Source organism: Mobula birostris, chromosome 9, assembly GCF_030028105.1.
Source record: "Mobula birostris isolate sMobBir1 chromosome 9, sMobBir1.hap1, whole genome shotgun sequence".
Lineage (NCBI taxonomy): Eukaryota > Metazoa > Chordata > Chondrichthyes > Myliobatiformes > Myliobatidae > Mobula > Mobula birostris.
The window spans coordinates 40,227,232-40,252,818 of record NC_092378.1 but is presented as its reverse complement, the minus strand read 5'-3'; the positions used below and the strand labels follow the sequence as shown (position 1 = coordinate 40,252,818).

Genomic DNA, 25,587 nt, shown 5'->3' with positions numbered 1-25,587 from the left:
TCAGCAGACCTTTGATGTTCTTTGCAGTTGGCTTTTGGGTGGACCCTTTTATGTCTTCTATCCTGCTGTGGTCACCGACTGTAACCCCTCCGTTCCGGATACGACTGTTCTTCCGTGGTGAACCCGGCACCCAGGCAAGGGCGGACACACACCCCAGGTTCCCGCCGATCGTACCTCTTCACCCTGTGAGTCTATGGTTGGTTCCCTCGAACCAGACCTCCAAACTCTCACCAACTTGTGGGGGCACACCACTCTTCCAGGGTCTCGTTATCTCGTGATCTCGTGGTGTGTCGTGCCTTAGCGAACCTGTTCTTTTTATCCCCCTGCTGGGGTATCGCCTGTCCATCAAACTTCAAACAGTTCAGGTTCAAAGCAACCGGTCTGTCAATACTCAGAACTGTGTCTCTTTTCGTTAATCTCTCTTCTCTCTCATTAATGTTTTGAACGCTTCTCTCTTTGTCTCTCTTATCTCTCTCTCATTAGCATCAATCTTCTGATAACTTGGTTTCTCGTCACAGCTGTTAAAGCACAGATGATGACTAACAATCTTTTTTCTTTTTTTTCTACTAATCAGCTTCGGACTTGGTAGTGGGTTAGATTTTTTTTATATAATAAGATTATTTTTCAGTGTTTCGAACTAATTGACTTGTACGAATATGAGGTAAAGAGTCTTTATATGCAATTTAGTTTAATGTATTGACATATAGATATTTTTTTCCTGTACTGTGTATTCTTATATATATAAATTAATAAAAATGTTGGAAAGAGATAACAGGGTTTTTAACCTTGCCTGCCTAAGAGCCAAAACTAAAGTGCATGAGGATATGATCAGAGGCATACTGTTTGCTGATGATACAGCAGTCGCAACCACACTTCGCAGCACCTCCAGAGCTTGATGGATCACTTCTCCCAGGCCTGCAAGGAATTGGGTCTGATTATTAGCCTGTTACTTATGTTTAATATAACAGCAATCCAGCAGCACATTTAGGAAGCAATTTATTTGACAAGTAAAACTGGAGAAGTTTCAAAAAAGACAGAATTGTGTCTTAAGAACATTGTAGACTTTGTAAAGACTCTATGGTTGCAAGCTAAAGTGGTAGAAAAAGTTAAATCTCTGAAATGCATGTTAAATGTAAAACTTTTTTTCTGTGAGATGATAAAACTTTTTTGCGTGAGATCGAAGGGAGAGTATGAAAATAGGTTACTGTTTTTGATAGTGAAACAACAAAGTTATATCAAACAACATTTGTTTAGAAGGTGACATAATGACTTGTTCCTGAGTTGCATATTTAGTAGTAAACTTTAATTAAAGATTTTAAAGCTGAACATCCATGAATGTTAAAGCAATTAGCCTGAGGTAAACCACGGTGCCTTGGAAACATGAATCTGCACGCAGTCTTACAATAGTTGGTAGTGACAAGCTCCATGTACACCAAACATTGGTGACTACTCATGCCAAAAGAACCTGAAGCCCAAATTCTTGGGACTGAATCCTTGGAAGTGTTCCCTGGTATGGTAGTGATGCTTATAATACAGAGATATTACAAAGCTTAAAAAATCCTTCGCATTCCAAAGTGGTGTGAGGTTACCCAAAGTATTGATAATTATTTTTATTAGTCCAGTGTGAATGTTTTTCAGGAGACAGTATTTGTACATTTGCTCTTCAAGATATAAATTAATGATTTACTTGTGGGTGTGCCCACATTATTTATCAATATGTAGGTAGCTTAACATGAAAACAATGAAGGGGGATACAAAAAATTTCAGGAGAATGGAAATAATGGTGAAATGGACAGATTTGTATCAAAGAGGATTAAATGTGGGGAGGAATGTTGTGATACATATTAGTCAGAGGAAAAAGGTAATGTGAGGCAAAGTAACTTAAAAAGTACAGCAATGATGGTGTATATTATCCTTGTACATGACCAGTCCTTGAAGTGGCTTCCTGAGAGCCTCCAAGCCATAGCTCTATAGCCGTATGAGCTCTCCACACTGCTCTTTAAAATGAGTGAGTAGAGAATGGCACTCTGTGTGTGCTTATCGGTTAAATGAGAAGATGAATTGTGCTTGGATCTTTATAAATTGCAGGAAAGTTGAGGGTCATAACTTTACACCTGGAATTCTTCATTTTATGCGCAACCATAGAGAACAAAAAAAAAGAATAAATTATAGCTATACCACAACTGATATACTTTGCCAAATTATTGGGAGACACTTTTGGGAAGCTGTAAAGGGCTTGGGAAAGATTTACCGAAATTGTGCCAGGGATATGGTACTTCAAATTATGTGGAGAGATTTGTGTCGCTTGGTATTGTTTTCCATACGGAAGAGAATGTTCCTAATCATTTTCCCAATTTTTTTTGCCACTGAGTCCATACCTTTTCCCTTGGAGTAAGGAATGAGGAATCCCGTGCCATGGAGTCTCTATCACTTTGCCTTGCTTTCTCTAAAACATGGAACTGGATTTGTGTCTACAGCAGGCATAGGTCCAGCAGGAAAGCAGAAGTTTGTTAATTTTGTTTTTGTGAGACTAGTAGCTATAAGTGGTTCAGCATGAATTTTCTAAGAAATGGCTTTGAAAGGGCAAATTATTCAATGGGAAGGTGGACAGGAAGCTTAGCTTAACAGCAGCCCTTTTCTATATTTCATAAAACAAGTCTCTTATGCTTTGGTCCTTTATAATTACTGTTAATCCCTGAATTAAAACGTATCTTCCCTTGTCTTTGTAAAAGTAAGATGAGCCCACTATTGAGACACTTAGGTGGGGAAGACACCTGAAGCAACAGAATGAATTTTAAAGGTGAAGTTCAGAACTAAAACAACTTTGCGCATGCAGTAGGCATGTTAGCCTGGTCAAATATTCCATAATCCCTTCTGTACCATCAGACACAATGGTACACAAAATCAAGGTGGCAGTGCTGCTAAGAAATCCTATTCCATTAGTTTCAGATGGGAACAGCAAATCAGAGATTAGAGAACTTATATTTGTATATCATATTTTTCAAACTCAGGACAATCCAAAGTGCTTTACCAAATTGAAATCATTACTTGAACAATGCACTTTGAAATGTAATCACTATTGAAATATAGAGAGGAAGAAGATTTATATCCTGGCATATATCTATCATAATTTCATTCCAATGGAAAATAAGTGATTAAACATTTTGAATTGGTGCAAATTAGTTTTGCTTTCTACATTTAACAGGTCTATGCCGTTAGAAGGATTGATGAGGTTATTGCAAACATCTAGATTTAAGAAACCAGGCTGCTCTTATGTCTTGGAATAGTTGTCAGAAGGACTTAATCTTTCTGTTTTGTTATGAGAAATGGCAGAAAATGAAAAGCATATGCTGGAAACTCAGGAGCAAGGTGATTCGCTGGAGAAGGAAGACTTTACCCATGCAACACAAGAACCAAGTGATGATCCTGAAGTAGTGGAAAGCCCTTCCGATCAGCACACACACACTGATGAAGTGTCACAGGAGTATCCTTCTGACAAACCAGCAGATGGGATGGTTGATGCATCAACCAAAATTGATAATACTGCTATGTTACATTCAGGTGAATCAAGCTCTAAAAGTTTTATCTTTATTACCATGAGGATTTTCTCTCTTAGTCTGTAGTCTTGCAAGTGTTTAAATATGCTCAGGCTTTCTGCTTCTTCCACCAATTTAGCCAGTGTGTTTCAGTAAATTTTTTAAATCATTCTGCCTATTATATAAAATGTATCTCCTAGTTATTAACTTCTCTTCTAAGAGAATTTTTTTTTCATATCATCAACTTTTGGCCCAATTTTTTACACCTTGATTAAATCACCCTTCAGCTATCCTGTGCCAAGGATCTCAACTTAACTCTCATAAAGCGACTTTTCTCATAACTCAGCTTTTCCCCACCTGACAGCATCCATGTAAGCCTCCTCTGAACCTTGTCTATTGTTGTCACACATTTCCTTAATGTAGTGACCAGATCGCTAGCTATGGCCAGAGTGGTCTTGTACACAAGTCTAGCATTACCTTCTTGCTTAGGTTCTTTGACTGAAATACACAAAGCAATATTTTTGCTTTGGCATTGGCATCTATTTTACATTATGCTCTAATGCTTTGATATCTTTTTTTAAAAGATACTCTTCTCAGATGTTTGGCTCTGCTACACTTTGTACAATCTGCCACATACATTTCCTGGCCCTCCACAAATAAGCAGTGTGCCAACAGCTGAGTGAGAGACATGACAGAGGGAAGCATTAGAGTTTGATGATTGGTGGAAGGGAAATTAGGATAGGTGACATCTCATAATTGGCAAGTCAACAAGATGGTTTCTTCCTTTTTGTTTGATAATTGGTGAAGTACTCTGAGATGGTAGGCAGTACAGAGGAGCCCCGCAGGACCCTCTAATCCTATCCCTAAACCCTGTAAAAAAAAAAGTAGTTATAATAGGGGACTCGATTATCGGGGGGTGGGGGAGGAAGGGGGTTTGAGAATCAGGTCAGTACTGACAAGGAATCTTATACAGTGTGTTGCCTACCAGGAGCACAAGTAGGAAATGTCCCTGGATGAATAGATAAGCTACTGGCCAGAGCTGGGGTGGATCTAGTAGTCATTGTCCACATCAGAACAAATGACATGGGTAAGGGCAGGCTGCCTGTTCTTCAAGACAAATTTAAAGAGTTAGGTGGGAAGTTTCGGAATAGAACTGACAAGATAGTCTTCTCAGAAGTTCTGCCTGTGCCACATGCCAGTCTAGATAAGATAGAGGGGATTAGAAGATTTAACGCACGGCTCAAATCATGGTGTAGATTAGAGGGGCATGGGTTTATGGGACATTGGGATGCCTTTTGGGGGACATGGAAGCTGTACCGCTGGACGGGTTGCATTTCAACTGGAGGGGCACTAATGTACTGGGCAGGCGTATGCTTCAGTTGGTTGAGGACTGTTTAAACTAGGGAATGGGGTACAGGGAACTCAGAAGAGGCCAGGCACAATTATAAACACCTTAGTGGAGAATAACATATTAGGACGTAAACCAATTACAGGCTTCAAAAATATACAAGTGGGTCAGAATAGGATGAAATACATCAGTAATAGACTACGGATGGCCTGTATAAATGCAGGAAGTATTAAGAATAAAATAAGTGAGCTAGAATAATGTACAAGTGCATATAAATTTGATGTAATAGCAATAACTGAAACCTGACTGACCTCAAAACATGGTGATAAATATAGTATTAAATGATATACTTTACTTAGGAAAGATAGGCAAGATCGTGAAGGTGGAGGAGTAGCTGTATGCATAAGAGAGAATTTAAATGTGATGCTGCTTACGATAGGAGATGAATCGAGACTTAGTGAACATAGCTGGGTGAGAATTGAAAGCTATAAGGATAAAAGAATAATACTGGGTGTACTTTATACACCCCCCAATGCTGGTCATGATTTTAATAAATAACTCTATCAGAATATTAAAAAGAAACAAGTTCTGAGGGTAATGTTATAGTGATGTATGACTTTAACTTCCCAAATATTGAGTGGGAGAACCCAGTGACTAATGGATTACAGGAAATTGAATTAATTGTGATATTGATTGATTGTTTTTTGACCCAGTATGTTAATACACCAACAAGAGGGGAGGCCTATCTAGATTTGATATTCTGTAACAATCAGAATAGAATTTTGAGTATGGAAGTTGTTGAGCATTTACGAACAAGTGATCATAACATTGTTAGTCTCCAAGTCTTTGGGAGAGTATATCAGTAAAACCAAAGCCATTAAGTTGGATTTCAGAAAGGCAAAGTTTGTGCAGATGTGGCAAAGACTTCAGAAGGTAAACTGGAAGGATCTGCTTGATGTTGAGCCGGTTGAAGAACTGTGGGGTTGATTTAAAGAGGTAATACATGCAGTGTAGGAAATGTTTATACCCAAGATCGGAAGAAGCAATAAAAAAAATAGTTCAACTACATGGATGAATATAGATATACATCAAAAATATTGAAAAGACAGCTGTATAAGGAATACAGAAAAAATAAAAATGATGTTAATCATAGGACATATGAAAATATGAGAGCTACAGTCAAGAGGGAAATTTGGATTGCTAAGAGGCAGGTTGATAAGGATATTGCTGATAATGCTAAGATTGACCCTAAGCATTTTTTTTTCAATATTTTAGTAGTAAAAGAAAAATCAGAAAAGTCAAGGAGGAAGTTAAGTGTATTAGGAATAATAGTGGGGTATTAAATTATACAGAGAAGGACATAGCAGATATTCTTAATTCATATTTTGCTAAAATATTCACCTGTGAAGATGTCAGCAATATGCCAGTATGTGTAGAGAAAAATAAGATAGTTTTAAGTGACTTAGAGAACTTAGAAAGTGAGATCTTGCTTCAGCTGAAAAGGCTGAAAGTTAATAAATCTCCAGGACCAGAGAACATATATTCAAGGCTACTTAAAGAGGTCTGTGATTATATATACAAACCTCTAACATATATTTTTCAAAAGTCATTGAAGACTGGTGAAATCCTAAGGACTGGAAATGGGCTATGTTGTCCAGTGTATAAGAATCGTGACCACACTGACCCTGGTAACTATAAACCAGTAAGCTTAACATGTATCAAAGGCAAGGTAATGGAAACAATAATAAAGAATGAGATGGAAAAGCAGCTGATAAGTACAGGCATGTTAGCAGAAAGCCAGCATGGGTTCAGAAAGGGGAAATCATGTTTTACTAATATGCAGGAGTCCTATGAGGAGACAACTAAAGTTTATGATAACATTAGAGTAGTTGATATCATCTACTTGGACTTTCAGAAGGTTTTTGACAAGGTACTCAACGTGACGTTAATAATCAAATTACAGGAGATAGGGATTCAGGGTAAGGTGTGCGAATGGGTACAGAATTGGCTCAAAAACAGAATACAATGAGTTAAGGTTGAGGGGATCATTTTTACACCTAGAAAATGTTAAAAGTGGGGTTCTGCAGAGATTGGTTTTGGGGCTGCTGCTATTTTTAATTTACATTAATGGTTTGGATAAACACATAACAAGTAAACAAGTTAGGTTTGCTGGGAACACGTAATTAGAGGGACGGGTTGATAACATTTAGGCAACAGAATCAATACAGTTAGACCTAAACAAAACCCAGATGTGGGCAGATAAATGGCAGATGAAGGTTTATGTAAGTAAAGATAAAGTATTAAATATAAGAAGGGGAAATATTAGATATAACTATACGATGGGGGGTCTTGAGTTGGAATTGCTGTGTATGAGAAGGATTTGGACATCCTGGTAGACTCATCACTATCAACATCTAGACAATGCACAGAAGCGATTAGGAAGGCTAATAGAATGTTGGGCTATATAATGTGCTCAGTGGAGTTCAAGTCAAGAGATATTTTCCTTAAGCTGTACAATGCACTTGTGAGGCCATGCCTTGAATATTGCATACAATTTTGGTCCCCATATTGTGTGAGGGACGTGAAGGCACTGGAGAGAGTCCAGAGAAGGATGGCTAGACTTCAGGTCTGCAGGGTATGAGCTATAAAGAAAGTTTGAAATAATTATGTATTTTAGTCTATACAGACGTAGAATGAGAGGAGACATGATAGAAGTGCTCAAAGTCATTAAGGGTACAAGTGAAGTGAATGCCAGCTGCTACTTCAAAATTAATCCATCATCAAGGGCACGGGGCCATAGGTGGAGACTTGTTAAGGGGAGATTTCAGACTAACATCAGGAAGCATTTCTTTACACAGCGAGTAGTGGACATGCAGAACAAACTACCTGGTTGTGTAGTTGAAAGTAGTACCTTAGAGACTTTTAAATCTTAGCTAAATAATTATTTCAACACACTATGTGAATAGGAATTTGGCAAGCTTTGTTGGGCCGAATGGCCTGTTCTTGTCAAAAACTTTCTAATGCTCTAAAAACTAGACTTTATTTGTGGAAAGGTTGCTTGTCTTTCTCCAGTCATTGTGAAAAGGTATGGAGGTGCACATTGATGTCCAACAATTTGATAGGAAGGTATTTACACTTGCTTTTGTGACAATGTTTAAAACGGCTAGCCTTATGATCAATTATTTTGATTTTATGTGGTTAGGTTATGTGGTTCTATATTTTTTAGAACCCAAGTATTTTTCTATTTGTACCACAAACTAATATTATTTATATTAATTTGGTGGAATAGAAGAACCTGAAAGTTCAGACCATGTGGAAGATGGTACAGCTGAAGGAGTCATGACACAAGAGGAAATCACAACAGATGAAACAGTAGAAACAAAGCATGTGGTAACACCAGATCATGCTGAGGATTCCAAGCCAGGTAATGTTGATAAGTTCACATAATATAACTTTATTTCTGTTCAAATATGGAAAAAATGTTGTACATGGGGACCTTGGTGAGTGAGTGAGTGTGTGTGTGGAAGAGATTTAGTGCAGTAGAAAATACCTGGATCTGTGAACTGTCACGGCAATTGCGCATTTTACTTACTCTGATCACTCTGTCTTTGACCTCTTTTAATATTCCACTTAACCTCAATATAAGATAGAGGAACAGTATTTTACCTTTCATCTGGGCACATCATATTTCCTGTGACCTAACAGAATTCAATGATTTCAGATAACAGCCTATCATTAAGGTAATTAATCTGTAATGCTAATCCAGTTTTCCTCTCTCCACCAATGTTGCCTGACTGGCTGAGTATTTCCAGTCTTCTGTTTATTTTAAATTTCTGATAAATGTGTTATTTTTAATCTCAGTATTATAACGTTGTTGTGTTTTTCATCTCCCTTGTGTTCTCATTCACCTCTCTCTATTTACATGTTGTCCAGACACACAAGATGGCAACTAACAAGCCTTCACCTTCAGCTGACATCAACAGCATCTAACCTCAGTGGTTACTTTATTAGGTGCGCCCGTATACTGCTCGTTTATGCAAATATCTTATCAACCAATCTTGTAGTCAATGCATAAAAACATGCAGATATTGTCAAGCGGTTCAGTTGTTGTTCAGATCAAACATCAGAATGGGGAAGAAATGTGGTCCAAGTGACTTTAGTCATAGGCATACTTCATTGATCCTGAGGGAAATTGGTTTTTGTTACAGTTGCACCAACCAAGAATAGAGTATAAATATAGCAATATAAAACCATAAATAATTAAACAGTAATATGTAAATTATGCCAGGAAATAAGTCCAGGACCAGTCTATTGGCTCAGGATGTCTGACCCTCCAAGGGAGGAGTTGTAGAGTTTGATGGCCACAGGCAGGAATGACTTCTTATGACGCTCAGTGTTGCATCTCGGTGGAATGAGTCTCTGGATGAATATACTCCTGTGCCCAACCAGTACATTATGTAGTGGATGGGAGACATTGTCCAAGATGGCATGCAACTTGGACAGCATCCTCTTTTCGGACACCACCGTCAGAGATTCTAGTTCCATCCCCACAACATCGCTGGCCTTACAAATGAGTTTGTTGATTCTGTTGGTGTCTGCTACCCTCAGCCTACCGCCCCAGCACACAACAGCAAACATGATAGCACTGGCCACCACAGACTCGTAGAACATCCTCAGCATCGTCCGGCAGATGTTAAAGGACCTCAGTCTCCTCAGGAAATAGAGACGGCTCTGGCCCTTCTTGTAGACAGCCTCTGTGTTCTTTGACCAGTCCAGTTTATTGTCAATTCGTACCCCCAGGTATCTGTAATCCTCCACCATGTCCACACTGACCCCTCTGGATGGAAACAGGGGTCACCGGTGCCTTAGCTCTCCTTAGGTCTACCACCAGCTCCTTAGTCTTTTTCACATTAAGCTGCAGATAATTCTGCTCACACCATGTGACAAAGTTTCCTACCATAGCCCTGTACTCAGCCTCATCTCTGTTGCTGATGAACTATGGCAGAGTCATCAGAAAACTTCTGAAGATGACTTTGACTATGGAATAATTGTTGGTGCGAGACGGATTGGTTTGAGTATCTCAGAAATTTCTGATCTCCTGAAATTTTCACGCACAGTGGTTTCTAGAATTTGCAGAGAGTGGTGCAAAAAACAAACAGTGAGTGGCAGCTCTGTGGGCAAAAATGCCTTGTTAATGAGAGAGATCAGAGGGTAATGGCCAGCTGGTAGGAAAACAACAGTAACTCAAATAATCTCGTGTTATAACAGTGGTGTGTACAAGAGCATTTGAACGCACAACATCTCAAAGCGAAATGGTTGGGCTGCAACAGCAGAGGACCACAAACATACACTCAGTGGCCTCTTTATTAGGTACAGGAGGTGCCCAATGAAATAGCCACTGAGTGTATGTCACTCAGCCTCCCTTTTGATCTTCAACCTATCACTGATGTTCCCTTTGTTCTTTTCACCCCTCCCCATTTTCTGCAACTTAAAATGACGTGCCTTTTTTAAACTTTACCTAGTTCTGATAAAAGATCATTGACCTGAAAGATTTCTGTCCCCATGGATACTGTCTGACTTCCTGAATATTTCTAACATTTTCTGTTTTTTTTAATATTTTAGACTTCCAATATTTGTAGTTGTATTTTTTTTTGCTTTTTGGGAGTTCAATATTTGTGGAAATTTAGGAAGAATAAGTAAGGCTAGTGAGAAAAACGATTGAAGAATTGATATGCAGGAGTGTAGGACAGTATGGCCATTGACTATCAGGACGGATTCCGTTTCATGGGATTATTTTGTTCAGGGAGCACAATGGATAAGAATGGAGGGGATGCCAATTGAGTTAATAGTTATTGGAAAGAAGGGGAATGGAGTATTCACCTATTTAATAAACAAAAGGACATTTCTTCCTTTTTACAGCTGCCAGGAACAAAAATGCATACTAATATAGACCAAAAGGAATAATTTTCCCATGTTTTGTTTTGTGAAAGCGTAACTGATATTTCCTTCTCCAACACTTTTGCTGAAATCAGCATATCAATACACAAAATTTATGAACATATGCAATAGAGCAGAAAAATAAACTTGTTGGTTTCTTTGACAGTGAACAGCATGACAATCAATCATGCTGCATATAATTGATCAGCTTCTTTGACAGCGTGCACAGTAATCATTTTAGCAATCAATCATGCTGGATTATGTGGTTAGATTATGATTAGCAATGATTTTCAAAAACTACAGTAGGCATTTATTATATTTGTGCTGGCTGCAAACTCATTTTTGTTCATTCGTTTGATGGAATAGTTGATTCTGAAATCATAAATCATGGTGTTGGGGAAGGTCCAACTGCTGAAGTCATAATGGATGAAACAATGGGAAAAAGTCCAATTGCAACACCAGAGGCAAATTTAGCTGATGTAACAAAAACAGGTAATATTGACATTTCAAACTATTTAACTTGTTATTTATATCTGGATGTATCCTGGTGTACATTACCTTTAAAATTAGTTGCATTAACACCTAATTTTGTTTGAACAATGTTAAAACACAGTAGAACAAACAAAAATTAAGACAAATAACAAGACATAAATGACAACAATAATTTGTATTTTTCATGCTTATACTATTAATGTTTTAATAAAGACCACAATTATGTTGTTAACATAATTTAATAATAGGATAGAATTATTATAGTGTACTATTGCAGAAACTTCAAAATTAGATTCAGCATCAGCCACTGCACATTTTACTCTAACGTTAAAACATTTCACTTTATAATTGCAAGGTGATTTTGCAGTGAGCAATACTTCAGAAATACTAGTTATGCATTATGACTGAAAACATATTTCCTGTTTTGTCTATTTTGCTGTGTAAATAGTTGTCCCAGCATGATGTGACAGCATGGCTTCTTGATCATTTGTACTGGAGCCTCGGCTATTCAGTATGAACTGAAGGAAGAGTGTGGAAGTTGTACTGTATCTCTAAACTTAAACTGATCAAAATGCTGCAATCAGATGGTTGCTTAGAGTTCATCTCCAACTAAATGGTGCAACTTGCAATTTATATTCCAGTTGTACATATTTCCATTTAAAGTATAATTTAGCCAAGAATCTTCAAAGAATGAAAATTCCTGCTGGCACTGTCTGTTCTCTAGGGTAAGCAAGTTCATTCTTGTAAGCTCACAGAACAGAGAAATATGGCTAGAGCAGGGGTTCCCAAACTTTTTTATGCCAAGGAGCCTTCCCATTAACTTAGGGCTCTGTGGATGCCAGATTGGGAATCACTAGGCTAGAGAATAGTAGTTCAGAGGCATAGAGTGAGCAACTGTAACATGAAATTAAATCCCACTATATTAGCTACAGAATTTAAATTAAGGTAAATAAGTAAATTCTGGAATGAATGGCGGACACAAGCATTGGTGACTGTACATTTTTTTGGTAAAACATAGTCATGTACCTTGGATTATGCTTTTGCTTATGATGCTGATACCTGGTGAAGGAATAAGAAAATATCATTGCAGATTGAGCCCTTGGACATGAGAAACACCATACAAAATATATCTGTTGTAGGCTGGGATTAGGTGCTGTGGAAGGAAACGAGTGGAATTTGCATGCTTGCGCTATTGCATAATTATAGGCCTGTATTCTGATCCATAAAGTTCATGAAAATTGTATTTGGATTGAAGGAGAGTTGGTTCAAATTCCCCATTTCACTGTGTATGAACCATTAAACCATATGGATGAATTGTATAAACTTATTTTTGTCTCTGAGTTTAGAATATTTAGGGGTGTTGGTTAAAAAGCTATTAGATTCTTTAAGGTGAATACAAAGAAGTTATTTCTTCTAGTGAGGGAATTTGGAACAAGCTGTGATCTTAGATGAAAGTTGTGCTGCAATATGAAAAATAGAAAGCATATCTCATAGTGGAAATCTGAACCTCCCTCTCACATAAGGTGGTGAATTTTAGGTTAGAGACTTCTGTTAAATGTAGTGAATAGGTGTGAAACAAATATAGCTAAATTAAGTTCAGATACATATTGTCCACAATCTGATTAAATGGCAGAACAAGGCTGAGGGACTGGATGGCCTGTTTCTTTTCATACATTCCTAACTTGGACAGAAAACCAAATTTGCACAATGCGAATTAGTAAATGGTAAACACAAAATATTCTGTAGAAGTAACATAGACAGAATGCTGAAGGAATTCAGCAGATCAGGCAACATCTGTGGAAAGGAATAAAGTGTTGAAATTTTGGGCTGAGACTTTTCATCAGCATTAGTCAGGAGAACTAAATGGTTACAGTTTGACATTTACATACTTAAATCTAAAATTAGTATTGAACTAATTTTTATTAATTGAAAATATATAAGAAATAGAAGCAGGAATAAATCATTCATCTTCTTATGCCTGTTTTGCTATCAGTTAGATCATTTACCTCAACACAGCCTCCTGCAGTAACTCCCAGACCCTTGATTTACAATCTTACTGATTGTGAATTCCAAGGATTCACCACTCAATGGTGAAAATAATTCCTTCTCGTATCTCTGCTCTGAATGACTGATACCTCATAGTTTCTAGTATTCCAGTCAGGGGAAACATTGACTTGAACCTGTCAAACTCCTCAAAAGGTTTGTAATATAAACTTTTATTTAAATTAATGGTATCATAAGTTGGCAGCAAATACCAAACTTCCTTCTGAGTTTCTTATTTATTTATTTTTGTAATTCCCCATAAGTAGTGCAACTTTCTGCAGCACTTTGTTAGGTGTCTAAAATCAGAGCCATAGAACTATCAGAATTAGGTTTATTATCACCGGCATGTGTCGTGAAAGTTGTTTACTTAGCAGTAGCAGTACAACGCAACACGTGATAATATAGAAAGAAAAAATAGATATGTAGATAATTAAGTATATATGTATATTAGATAGTTAGATTAAAAATAGTGCAAAACAGAAATAATATATATAAAAACGTGAGGTAGAGTTCATGGGTTCAATGTCCATTTAGGAATTGTATGGCAGAGAGGAATAAGCTGTTCATGAATCACTGAGTGTCTGTCATTAGGCTTCTGTATCCCTGTCCTGACAGTAACAATGAGAAGAGGGTATGTCCTGGGTGATAGGGGGTCCTTAATAATGGATACTGCCTTTCTGAGGTACCGTTCCTTGAAGATGTCTTTGATACTATGGAGGCTAGTACCCAAAATGGAGCTGACTAATTCACTGAAGGGATGTGCAAGACTCATTGACTTGTTGACTTTTACCACATTCCTGCATAGACAGGTTTGCTTTCCAAGTGACAACCAATGAAATGAGTGCAGATAAGAATAAAAACTTTGGAGAAACACGGGTAGGGAAGGTAAAGAGAGATTTGTAAGTATTGACTGTGTTAGAGCATTTACTGTTAGTGTCACTACAGTTTGTTGATTTCCTGTAGACTTCTAGGTCTATAAAAATCAATGGCAATGAAAGATTTAGGATGTATTTTAATTAATATTTTCACTTTTCTTCTCTCTTCTGTTGAATATTCTTGAATCGATAAATATGAGTAAAGGCCTAACAGCAACAGAATCTCTAATTATAGACTGTAGCAAAATTCATATGGGTGAAGCTGCAATAATTTTGGACTGTTTCAAATGTACTACTACAGAAAGCTCTACATCTGGTCCATCACATGAGATGCCAGAAGGTAATGTACAATTTAACTTGTTAGCAAGATGCCTTAGAATTATTTAGTTTTACTCTACTCAAAGTACTAGCTGATATTTGTAAGCAATAATTGTGAGTTTTTGTCTGCAGTAGCACCATGTACTCTGTCACAACTTGACAGGTATTTTCTGATTTATTGAACTCAGAAGATGGTGATTTACATTTCCTTTTCTTTGACTATTGTACTATCTGAAAGGTCATTTAATTTGCAGTGAGTATGCCACTGTTCTTCCCTTAAACTAAAGCATCAAAATGACAGAATAATTGATCATTCACTTGTACATGTGACACTGGATCCGCTGAGTATTTCCAGCTTTTGATCGTTTCTCTTCAAATTTTCACCAACTGCTGTTTTTTTTTTGATACTTTGATCATTCAATTTATCACTCAAAATGGCTGAAACACTGAGTGGCAAAGTGCAGATGGTTTCAAAATTCAAAACAGAGAAACATGACCCCAACTTCAAGTTACCTGTTTTAATGGAAGCAGATTCGTTTGTAGGTGAAAGATCTGGTTGGTGGAAAAGAGGAATGATATGATGTCATCCACTCTGGCAGAAAAGCATTACGTTTTTAAAATGCTGAGAATATTAATATTAAGGGTGATTGATGTATCCTTGTGTATCAATCAGTGACAGTTACTAAGCAAATAAAATAAGCAACGCAGAAGACAAATGGACAAATGTCTTCCAGATAAAGGATTTGAATCCAAGAGTAAAATGTCATATTCCAATTGTGTATGACTTTGATGAAAGTACACATGGGATATTGTGTACACATCTTCTTCCGGTACCTAATGAAACATTGTCTTAGAATAGAAGGAGCTTCTCGTGATAGGAGATTGTCCTAAGAAGAGAGGTGAAGTAGACTAGGCCTATACTGTCTGGAGTTAGAAAGTGAAGTGGTGTTATTGAATCAGACAATACTCTTATATGGAGATACAGGGATGATATTTCACCAGGTTGGGAATCAAGAACATTCTCAAAATAATGTGTTGGCTATTCAGGACTGAGATAAGACTATACTTACCCATCAGGAATATTAAGAGTCTTTTGGATTCTTTTTACTCTTCAGCAGTATGGAGAATTGGTCACTAATTAAGATTAAGAATGAGATCAGTAGATGTTTGGATATTGAGGGAATCAAGGGATATGGGATTAGTACAGGGAAGTGCCACATGAGTGAAAAAATAATCATGATGGTTCAAGTATGAGGTGCAGAATTTCCTATTCTTCCTATTCCTGTGAGGGAATGAATGCCTTTTCCTTTCTTAATACTGAGTATTGCTCCAAGGAATTTTCTGCCCAAAAATCACTTGATTTGCTTGGTGCCCATCAATTTATTGATCTCAGCCCTGTATACATTGAATGGATTAGCATCCAGAGCCCTCTAAGTTAGAGAACACAAGATTCACTTTCCTCAAAATAGGGAGATGTATTATCAATTCATCAGTAAATCTGTTCATCCTAACATTATGTCTGCTCTCTAGGTAAACTGTTTAGCCAGAGGAAACTGCCTTTCAACAGCTCCCTGTCTGTGCTTCTAAGGAATACTGTACAAGCAAATCCTACACAATATCTCATCATATGTCAATCCCCTAACTTGAGGATTCAGTCTAGTGAATCAGTACCGCAAAGTGAAGATACAGTTGCTTGGAAAATGGAATATTTTCTAAACAGGAGTGCTAATCTAGTTAACATAGAACATAGAATAGTGCAGCACAGTACAGGTCCTTTGGCCCACAATGTTGTGCTGACCCTTAAACCCTGCCTCCCATATAAGCCCCCACCTTAAATTCCTCCATATACCCGTCCAGTAGTCTGTTAAATTTCAGTAGTGTATCTCCCTCCATCACTGACTCAGGCAGTGCATTCCAGGCACCAACGACTCTCTGAGTGAAAAACCTTCCTCTAACATCCCCCTTGAACTTCCCACCCCTTACCTTAAAGCCATGTCCTCTTGTATTGAGCAGTGGTGCCCTGGGGAAGAGGCGCTGGCAGTCCACTCTACCTATTGCTCTTAATATCTTGTATACCTCTATCATCTCTCCTCTATCATCTCTCCTCTCACCCTCCTTCTCTCCAAAGAGTAAAGCCCTAGCTCCCTTAACTCATGCCTCTTCATGCCAGTATGGCTTAGGCAGGGGTCTATAGGGAAAATACATCATATTTGATGCCAGTCTGCATTGATGTTGGCAATTATTATATGAATTTAGTATACTAATTCAAGTCAGGATAAATACAGTCACCCCCATATTGTTTCAACACTATTGAAAGCGTTTTGTGTTTTTGTTTCTTTACATATATGGCTAACCGGGAGACACTTGAGACAAGGCAGTTCATAGACCTTAAGTTCTGTGTGGATGAAGTCGAAGCGGGAAAGATGACTTCTGTGTTGAGAGTAGTTAGGCCAGCTAAAGTCCATAAGAAGAGGACAAGGCAGCTTTCATCTATATTTGAAATACCTGGGGGCCCATTACTGATGTTTGTGGCATCCTGTTATTAGCAGCCAAATGAGCTGAAAGCAATTTGATATTTTCTAATTTGCTTAGTATTCTTCAATTAACCACTTGTTCATGTATTACAGTATTCCCAACTTCAAAACTTTTCTTTGTGTAATCCCTCCAGAAAATCTAAAAATGATGCTTGCACCTTTTTCCCTTACCTATTTTGATAATCCCATGTTCAAAACACTCATTTAGATTTATCATACTCATTCGCCTTTTCATAAAGCCATGTTGATTTGGCCTAAGCATATTATGATTCTCTCATGCCTCTGGCTTAATTAATTGATCCACCTTGAGCAGTCTTACATTTGTTATCTTTTATTCTGCTGGAAATATTCCAGAATATAGTAAATTTTAAAACTCATTATTATTGTATTCACCATCTCAGCATTCATTTCTTTTAGCTCAAAGATGCAACCTCTCAGCTCCTGATATTTTCTCAGTTTTTAGTTTGGTACTTCATCTTTATTGGTGTTAATTATTTTAAATTAGTTAAAACCATTAGACACCTGATAACTTACTATATTGGCTTTATTTATCTTCAGTAGTTAATACAAACGCAAAATATTGGTTTAAGTCTTCAGCTATTTGTATATTTTTATATTCTGTAATAGGACCATGCCTAATATTTCTGCTTTATTTTTTAATACATGATAGTAGCTTTTACAGAGAAACTGTATCATATGAAAAGACAAGTAGTTGCAAAAATCCTATCATAAACAATTGGCAGCACAGAATATTGACACAGTTATCTGTGGAATTACATGTCAGTTCAAGTTCATGTTTAACTATTATTTAACATACATGAATATGGCCAAATGAAACAGCGTTCCTCCAAGGCCAAGGTGCAAAACACATTACCAACAGCACACAACACACCGCACATAGCAGAAATAGCATATATCGTTACAAATGCAGGAAAACACAGTTACAAAGAAAAAAAAAATAATATATATATATATATATATATATATAACCCAAGTTCCTAAGTGGCATAATTGCATGTTAATAGTAAGTTGACCTGCTTCAGTTTGTTCTTCCACTAAGCAAACACTGGAGGGTGGCACCAATGGGCGGGGTCAGCCCCAACCCAGTACAGACTACAGGATGCCTACAGAGGCCACTGCTCACTCCTAGACTGCCTCAGTATCTCCTCCCCTGAGCGACTGCAACAGGCAACCCTGCGGTGAGGCCCTAGTTCTCACTACAACCAAACCAGTGCAGCTCCCCGCCATCAATCTCGCCACCAAACCTGTGAACTGGACTTACAGTATTCCATGTTACCAATGACCAAGAGGGTCTTGTGATCACAATAAAAACATCTAAGTCAATCACTCAGACTGCACACAACCTCAACACAATAACAGTACACAACAAATCCAAGCGACAACGTAACGATATGCAGTAAGTCCAGCTTCATTGCTATCTTGCAACTCTGATGGAATAGACATGCAGTATTTGATGTTCTTAGCATCCAGCAGTGACTTGCGATCATAAAAAAGATATAAAAGATGAAGAAAGACATCTTTGATTGGACCCAGAGTGGCTTTTGTGTCCAAGTGCACCCCCATTTTACTGGAATTGTTTGCTATCAATATCTACTGCATTCAAATAGCATTGTATCTTTAAAAAACTTAACATTATCAATGTTTTTATATCTCTTTTTTGAATTTCTCTCAAACCAATGAATACAAATGATGCAAGAGCAGGAGGACCTACAGTTACAGATGGCAGCAGTAGAGGTATGGAAGGTACTGCAAGTTTGGACCCTACTAAATTTACTGCTTCAATTGCCCCTGATCAATCAAATGAGCGGTCAGGAGGTATATTCTTACATATATTTTCAGATGTTTACTTGTAGCTCAAATTATTGGTAACAAGATTAATGAATTGATGGCTGATAGAAATAAATTTTTTTTTTGTAGCCATTACAGAGATGTGGTCTCAAGCTGACCAATTCTGAGAAATAAATATTCTGAAGTACTTAACATTTGGGAACGATAAGCAGAAAGGCAAATGAGGTGTGATAGCGCTATTAATAAAAGGTGGGATTGATATAGTAATAGTAAATGTTCTTATCTTGGAGGCTAAAGATGTCGAATCAGTTTTGCCTGAAGCTCTGTACCACCATGCAAGTATTCACTGGAAAATTCACTAAAGCCCTTCAGTGGCATAGGTTGGAAATTTAATTTTTACCTTCCTGGGCACAATTTCCAGAAAAAGCTTTCTCTTATTGGCTGTCTGCAGTTTGCTCAAAATATGATAATAGCTAGATGATATATGCAAATTGAAGCACTGGAGAAGGTACAGAGGGAGTGAGCAGAATGAGCCTTGGCATTCATTCAAATAAGCACTTTAAATACTTAGAGAAATGCAGGTATGGTTGAAGCTTATACAATACTGCAAGTTTTATACAGTAGTTTTATACAGATTTAGGCATATTTCCAAATGGCACAGACGGAAGCCATTTGAACTGAGTCCATGCTGCCTCTCAGTGCTCTCCCCCAGTCATTTCTCCACAGCCTGTCTGTCTCACATACTGTCCACCGATTTTCCTGTCACCCACATACACCAGAAGTATTTTGCAATTGATAGTTAACTTACCAGCGTGTTTTTGAGACATGGGAGGAATCTGGAACACCAAGGGGAAGCTGGAAGGGTCACAGGGAGGATGTGAAACTCCACAGCATCGGAGGTTACATGTGCAGCAACAGCTTTAAATTTTGTGTCATTGTTCCACCCTTACTTATTTATTTGAGACAAATAGTGATGATGGAAGAAGATTTTACCTGAATTGTGATTTGATGGGCTCTGATGGGTTTTAGTTTAGTTTTTAATGAATTATGAATTTATTTATTGGTATGAGCACAGAAAAGCATTGTATCTTGGTTTACTGTTTTTGTTCATATTACACAAATAAATTACACCAGCAACAATGAGGTTTATTTTTCTTTGTTAACTTTTATTAAAATTATTATTTTCTCACTCATTTTACATTGTGATGTGTCCAGCAATTGAACCTTCCTTAACTTGTGAGGAACTGAAGAAAAAATTAGAAGCACAGATCCAAGCTATTGAAGAAGTGCATGGTAAAATTGAACCAGCAGTGAGCGAGTCACCAGTTTCCAAAACAAAAGGTAAAGCTGATCCTTATATTGGGCCTTGGCACAAAACATTGACTGTTGATTTCCATCCATTGATGTTGCCTGACCTACTGAGTTCCTCCAGCATTTTGTGTGTGTTGTAAAGTTGATAAATGCAAGTTTGAATTTATAGTTCATTTATAGAAATATAGAAAACCTACAGCACAATACAGGCCCTTCAGCCCACAAAGTTATGCCGAACTTGTCCTTACCTTAGAAGTTACCAAAAGTTACACATAGCCCTCTATTTTTCTAATCTCCATGTACCTATCCAGGAGTCTCTGAAAAGACCCTATCATATCCACCTCCACCACAGTCGCTGGCAGCCCATTCCACTCACTCACCACTCTGTGTGTAAAAATACTTACCCCTGACATCTCCTCTGTACCTACTTCCACGCACCTTAAAACTGTGCCCTCTCATACTAGCCATTTCAGCCCAGGGAGAAAGCCTCAGTCTATCCACATGATCAATGCCTCTCATCATCTTGTACACCTCTCATCCTCCGTCCCTCCAAGGAGAAATGTCCTTGTTCACTCAACCTATTCTCATAAGGCATGCTCCCCAATCCAGGTAACATCCTAGTAAATCTCCTCTGCATCCTTTCTATGGTTTCCACATCCTTCTGAAAGCACAGTACTCCAATTGCGGTCTGACCAGGGTCCTGTACAGCTGCAACATTACCTCTCGACTCCTAAACTCAATCCCATGATTGATGAAGCCCAATGCAGCATATGCTGCCTTAACCACAGAGCCAACCTGCGCAGCAGCTTGGAGTGTCCTATCGACTTGGACCCCAAGATCCCTCTGATCCTCCACACTGCCAAGAGTTTTACCATTAATATTATATTTTGTCATCATATTTGACATATCAAAATGAATCACTTCACACTAATCTGGGTTGAACTCCATCTGCCACTTCTCAGCCCAGTTTTGCATCCTATTAATGTCCCACTGTAACCTCTCACAGCCCTCCACACCATCCACAACACCCCCAACCTTTGTGTTATCAGCAAATTTACTAACCCATCTCTCCACTTCCTCATCCAGGTCGTTTATAAAAATCATGAAGAATAGGGGTCCCAGAACAGAACCCTGAGGCACACCACTGGTCACCAACCTCCATGCAGAATATGACCCGTCTACAACCACTCTTTGCTTTCTATGGACAAGCCAGTTCTGGATCCACAAAGCAATATCCCCTTGGATCCCATGCATCCTTACTTTTTCAATAATCCTTGCATGGAGTACCTTATCAAATGCCTTGCTGAAATCCATATACACTACATCTACTGCTCTACCTTCATCAATGTGTTTAGTCACATCCTCAAAAAATTCAATCAGGCTCATAAGGCATGATCTACCTTTGACAAAGCCATGCTGACTATTCCTAATCATATTATACCTCTCCAAACATTCATAAATCCTGCCTCTCAGGATCTTCTCCATCAACTTACCAACCACTGAAGTAAGACTCACTGGTCTATAATTTCCTGGGCTATCTCTATTCGCTTTCTTGAATAAGGGAACAACATCCGCAACTCTCCAATCCTCCGGAACCTCTCCCGTCCCCATTGATGCAAAGATCATCGCTGGAGGCTAAGCAATCTCCTCCCTCACCTCCCACAGTAACCCGGGGTTCATCTCGTTCGGTCCCGGTGACTTATCCAAGTTGGTGCTTTCCAAAAGCTCCAGCACATCCTCTTTCTTAATATCTACATGCTCAAGCTTTTCAGTCCACTGTAAGTCATCCCTACAATCGCCAGGATCCTTTTCCATAGTGAATACTGAAGCAAAGTACTCATTAAGTACCTCTGCTATCTCCTCTGGTTCCATACAGACTTTTCCACTGTCACACTTGATCGGTCCTATTCTCTTATGTCTTATCCTCTTTCTCTTCACATACTTGTAGAATGCCTTGAGATTTTCCTGAATCCTCTCCACCAAGGTCTTCTCATGGCCCCATCTGGCTCTCCTAATTTCATTCTTAGGCTCCTTCCTGCTAGCCTTATAATCTTCTAGATCTCTAACATTACCTAGCTCTCTGAACCTTTTGTAAGCTTTGCTATGCTTCTTGACTAGATTTACAACAGCCTTTGTACACCACGGTTCCTGTACCCTACCATCCTTTCCCCGTCTCATTGGAACGTACCTGTGCAGAACTCCACGTAAATATCCCCTGAACATTTGCCATATTTCTTCCGTATATTTCCTTGAGAACATCTGTTTCCAATTTATGCTTCCAAGTTCCTGCCTGATAGCCTCATATTTCCCCTTACTCTGATTAAATGTTTCCCTAACTTGTTTGTTCCTATCCCTCTTCAATGCTATGGTAAAGGAGATGGAATTGTGATTACTATCTCTGAAATACTCTCCCACTGAGAGATCTGACACCTGACCAGATTCATTTCCCTATACCAGATCAAGTACAGCCTCTCCTCTTGTAGGCTTATCTACATATTGTGTCAAGAAACTTTCCTGAACACACCTAACAAATTCCACCCCATCTAAACCCCTTGCTCTAGGGAGATGCCAATCGATATTTGGGAAATTAAAATCTCCCATCATGACAACCCTGTTATTATTACACCTTTCCAGAATCTATGAACAAGCGTTTTTGATATTAGCAAAATCATTGGGCATGAATCAAATAATTTTCTGAAGTGCCTATTGAAAAGGATGTTTTCAAGTATAAGTGAATTGGTGATCTGTCCCCAAGGCTAAGTTGCATTCTGATGATTGCTAGTGTCTTGGAGTTGCATTAAAGTCTCAGGTCACGACTATTTAAGGAATAAGTGAACTGAGTTTGAGTTAGTGAGGCAATGTTAGAGAGCTAGGTAATGTTAGAGATCTAGAAGATTATAAGGCTAGCAGGAAGGAGCCTAAGAATGAAATTAGGAGAGCCAGATGGGGCCATGAGAAGACCTCAGTGGCCACTTTGTTAGGTACACCTGTTTGCTAATGCAGATATCTAATCTGCCAATCATGTGGCAGGAACTCAATGCATAAAAGCATGCAGACATGGTGAGGAGTTTCAGTTGTTGAAACCTGATCTAAGTGTCTTTGACCATGGAATGATTGTGGCTGCCAGAATGGCTGGTGTGGTATCTCTGAAACTGCTGATCTCCTGAGAATTTCATGCACAACAGTATTTCAAGTTTACAGAAAGTGGTGCAAAAAGTCAAAAAGAAACAGCCAGCGAGTGGCAGTTCTATGGATGAAAAAATTTTGTTAATGAGAAAGGAGAGGAGGAGAATGACCATACTGCTTCAAGCTGACAGGAACGTGACACTATTTCAAATAACCATGTGTTAGAACAGTGGTGTGTAGAACAGCATCTCTTAATGCACAACTTATTGCATCTTGAAGTGGATGAGCTACAGCAGCAGAAGACCACAAACATATGTTAGTGGTTGCTTTATTAGGTCCAGGAGGAACCTAATTAAAAAATCCATTCTTGTGTATTTGATATTTGAATAATCTTGTATGTATATTGTTTGATTAAGTATTCTTGTTCTATTTAATACTTCATTACGGGTTATAGGTATAAATACATGAACTGCATATATCATCATGCTACCACCTGATACATGCATGGCTCACTTAAAATAGACACAAAGTTACACACATATTTTGGACTCCCTTGTCTTCCTTTGAATTAGTTTAATGTTCTGAAGTTACAAAACATAATAGTGGTGATAAGGTATTTTTAAAACAAACCTGAGATGGCTACTGACCTGTTGAAAGGCAGGGAGATGTTGGAGTAAAAAAAAGTGCAGTGAGAAATGGTGAGTAAAAAACAGTAGAGCACAGCTTGTGCAGAGACAGTTGACTTTAAAACAAAAGGCAGAAAATGGAAGAATTCAGGGTTCATAAACAGTGAGTGCCAGGTAATAATAATCGTAAATAAAAAGAACAGGAATGGCTGGTCACATCGGAAAGATTAATGTGTTTGACTACATAACCTGTAATTGGCTCATGTATACTGAGCTAATTGTACAGTATTTTGGTGGAAATGAAATAGCCAATGATAATCAAGTACCCATTTTGTTGAGTGCATTGGGTTCAAAGGCATACAGATAGCTTTAAAGTTTGACTGCTCCAACCAAACCAGCAGAAGTAAGCTTTGCTGACTATTGTGAAAGTAATGCAACAATATTTAGAATTGAAGCCATTGTTGACTGCAGAACACTTTAGGTTTCACAAGTGGAATCAAAAGGAAGGGGAGTCCATTCCAGCGTGTGTGGCTGAATTGAAGAGATTGTCATGGTCACTTCCATGATGAGCTTATTGATGCACTGAGAGATTGTTTAGTTTGTGGAATCTTACAAGAAAGCATTCAAAAAGAGCTCCCAATGGAAGCACAACTCACATTAAAAAGAACAGTTGAAATTGCTGTATCAATGGAAACAGCTTGCAGAGACATAATTGAGTTGCAGTCAGGAATGAAATTGAGCATGAACAAAATGGCAAGGTCTAAAGAGAAATCAGCCTGGCCGAACAAATGGTATTACCATTATGACAGGGGCTCACGTTCACCAGACCAATGCAGATGTAAAGGTGAAACTTGCAGAAAATGCAACAAAGTAAGAAACATACAAAGAACATGTCAGGCAGACAAAACTATATGGTCTGCAGTGAGAAGAGACAAAGATAAAAAGTCAAGTTGCAGTTTCAAAAAGAATACTAATCTGCATGCCGGGGATGAAAAAATCTGATAATGATAAGAGTGACACAGAGCTGGATAGTTTTAACATTTACAATGTGAAAGCTAACAACAGACAAGCAATATGGCTTACAGCAGAAGTAAATGGCAAATTAATTAAAATAGAATTGGACACTGGCTGCATTGTTTCAGTCATTCCAGAAAAAGAGTTTGAACAGCATTTCAAGGATACTGAACTGAAGCCTGCAGATATCCAACTCAGAATTTATACTGGAGAAAAGATAACTCTTTCGGAAATGATATTTATAACAGTGAAATACAACAACCAACAAGCCACATTGAGCTTGTAAGTGGTACAAGCACGAGGACCAGCATTGTGGGGTCAAGATTGTCTGAAACAACTACAACTTGATTGGAGATCCACCCACTATTTGCAGGCCACATCCCCTATAAGAAAGCGAATTAAGAATGGTACTGGATGATGTCACAGCAGAGTTCAGTGATGACATTGGAACACTCAAACATATCAAGGGTAAAATAGTGTTAAATGAAAATGCCATACCAAGGTTTTGCAAAGCACATCTGTTTCCTTATACCATCCGTGATAAAGTGGCTAGGGAGTTCGATCGCATGTAGACTGAAGGAATTCATTCCAAGCTTGAAAGGAGCTCACGGGTAATGC

The 25,587-nt window shown here is 38.2% G+C and overlaps 2 protein-coding genes across 7 annotated transcripts in view; one reads left to right on the top strand and one right to left on the bottom strand.

Moving 5' to 3' along the window:
* The window catches only part of asb15a (ankyrin repeat and SOCS box containing 15a), a 64,490-nt gene extending 52,124 nt beyond the window's left edge, over positions 1 to 12,366 (bottom strand). The window contains exon 1 of the mRNA XM_072267885.1: positions 12,340 to 12,366. The gene's annotated coding sequence lies outside the window, so the exon portion shown is untranslated. The remainder of the gene's footprint in view (positions 1 to 12,339) is intronic.
* The window catches only part of iqub (IQ motif and ubiquitin domain containing), a 70,049-nt gene that overhangs the window by 8,153 nt on the left and 36,309 nt on the right, over positions 1 to 25,587 (top strand). For 5 of the 6 annotated variants that reach the window (XM_072267883.1, XM_072267878.1, XM_072267879.1 and 2 more), the window contains exons 2-7: positions 3,325 to 3,561; positions 8,174 to 8,308; positions 11,188 to 11,313; positions 14,437 to 14,571; positions 18,806 to 18,847; positions 20,108 to 20,233. In XM_072267883.1, the coding sequence (XP_072123984.1) occupies positions 3,327 to 3,561; positions 8,174 to 8,308; positions 11,188 to 11,313; positions 14,437 to 14,571; positions 18,806 to 18,847; positions 20,108 to 20,233 (799 nt within the window). In that variant the 5' untranslated portion in view covers positions 3,325 to 3,326. The remainder of the gene's footprint in view (positions 1 to 3,324; positions 3,562 to 8,173; positions 8,309 to 11,187; positions 11,314 to 14,436; positions 14,572 to 18,805; positions 18,848 to 20,107; positions 20,234 to 25,587) is intronic. The other variant, XM_072267882.1, reaches the window with a different exon arrangement.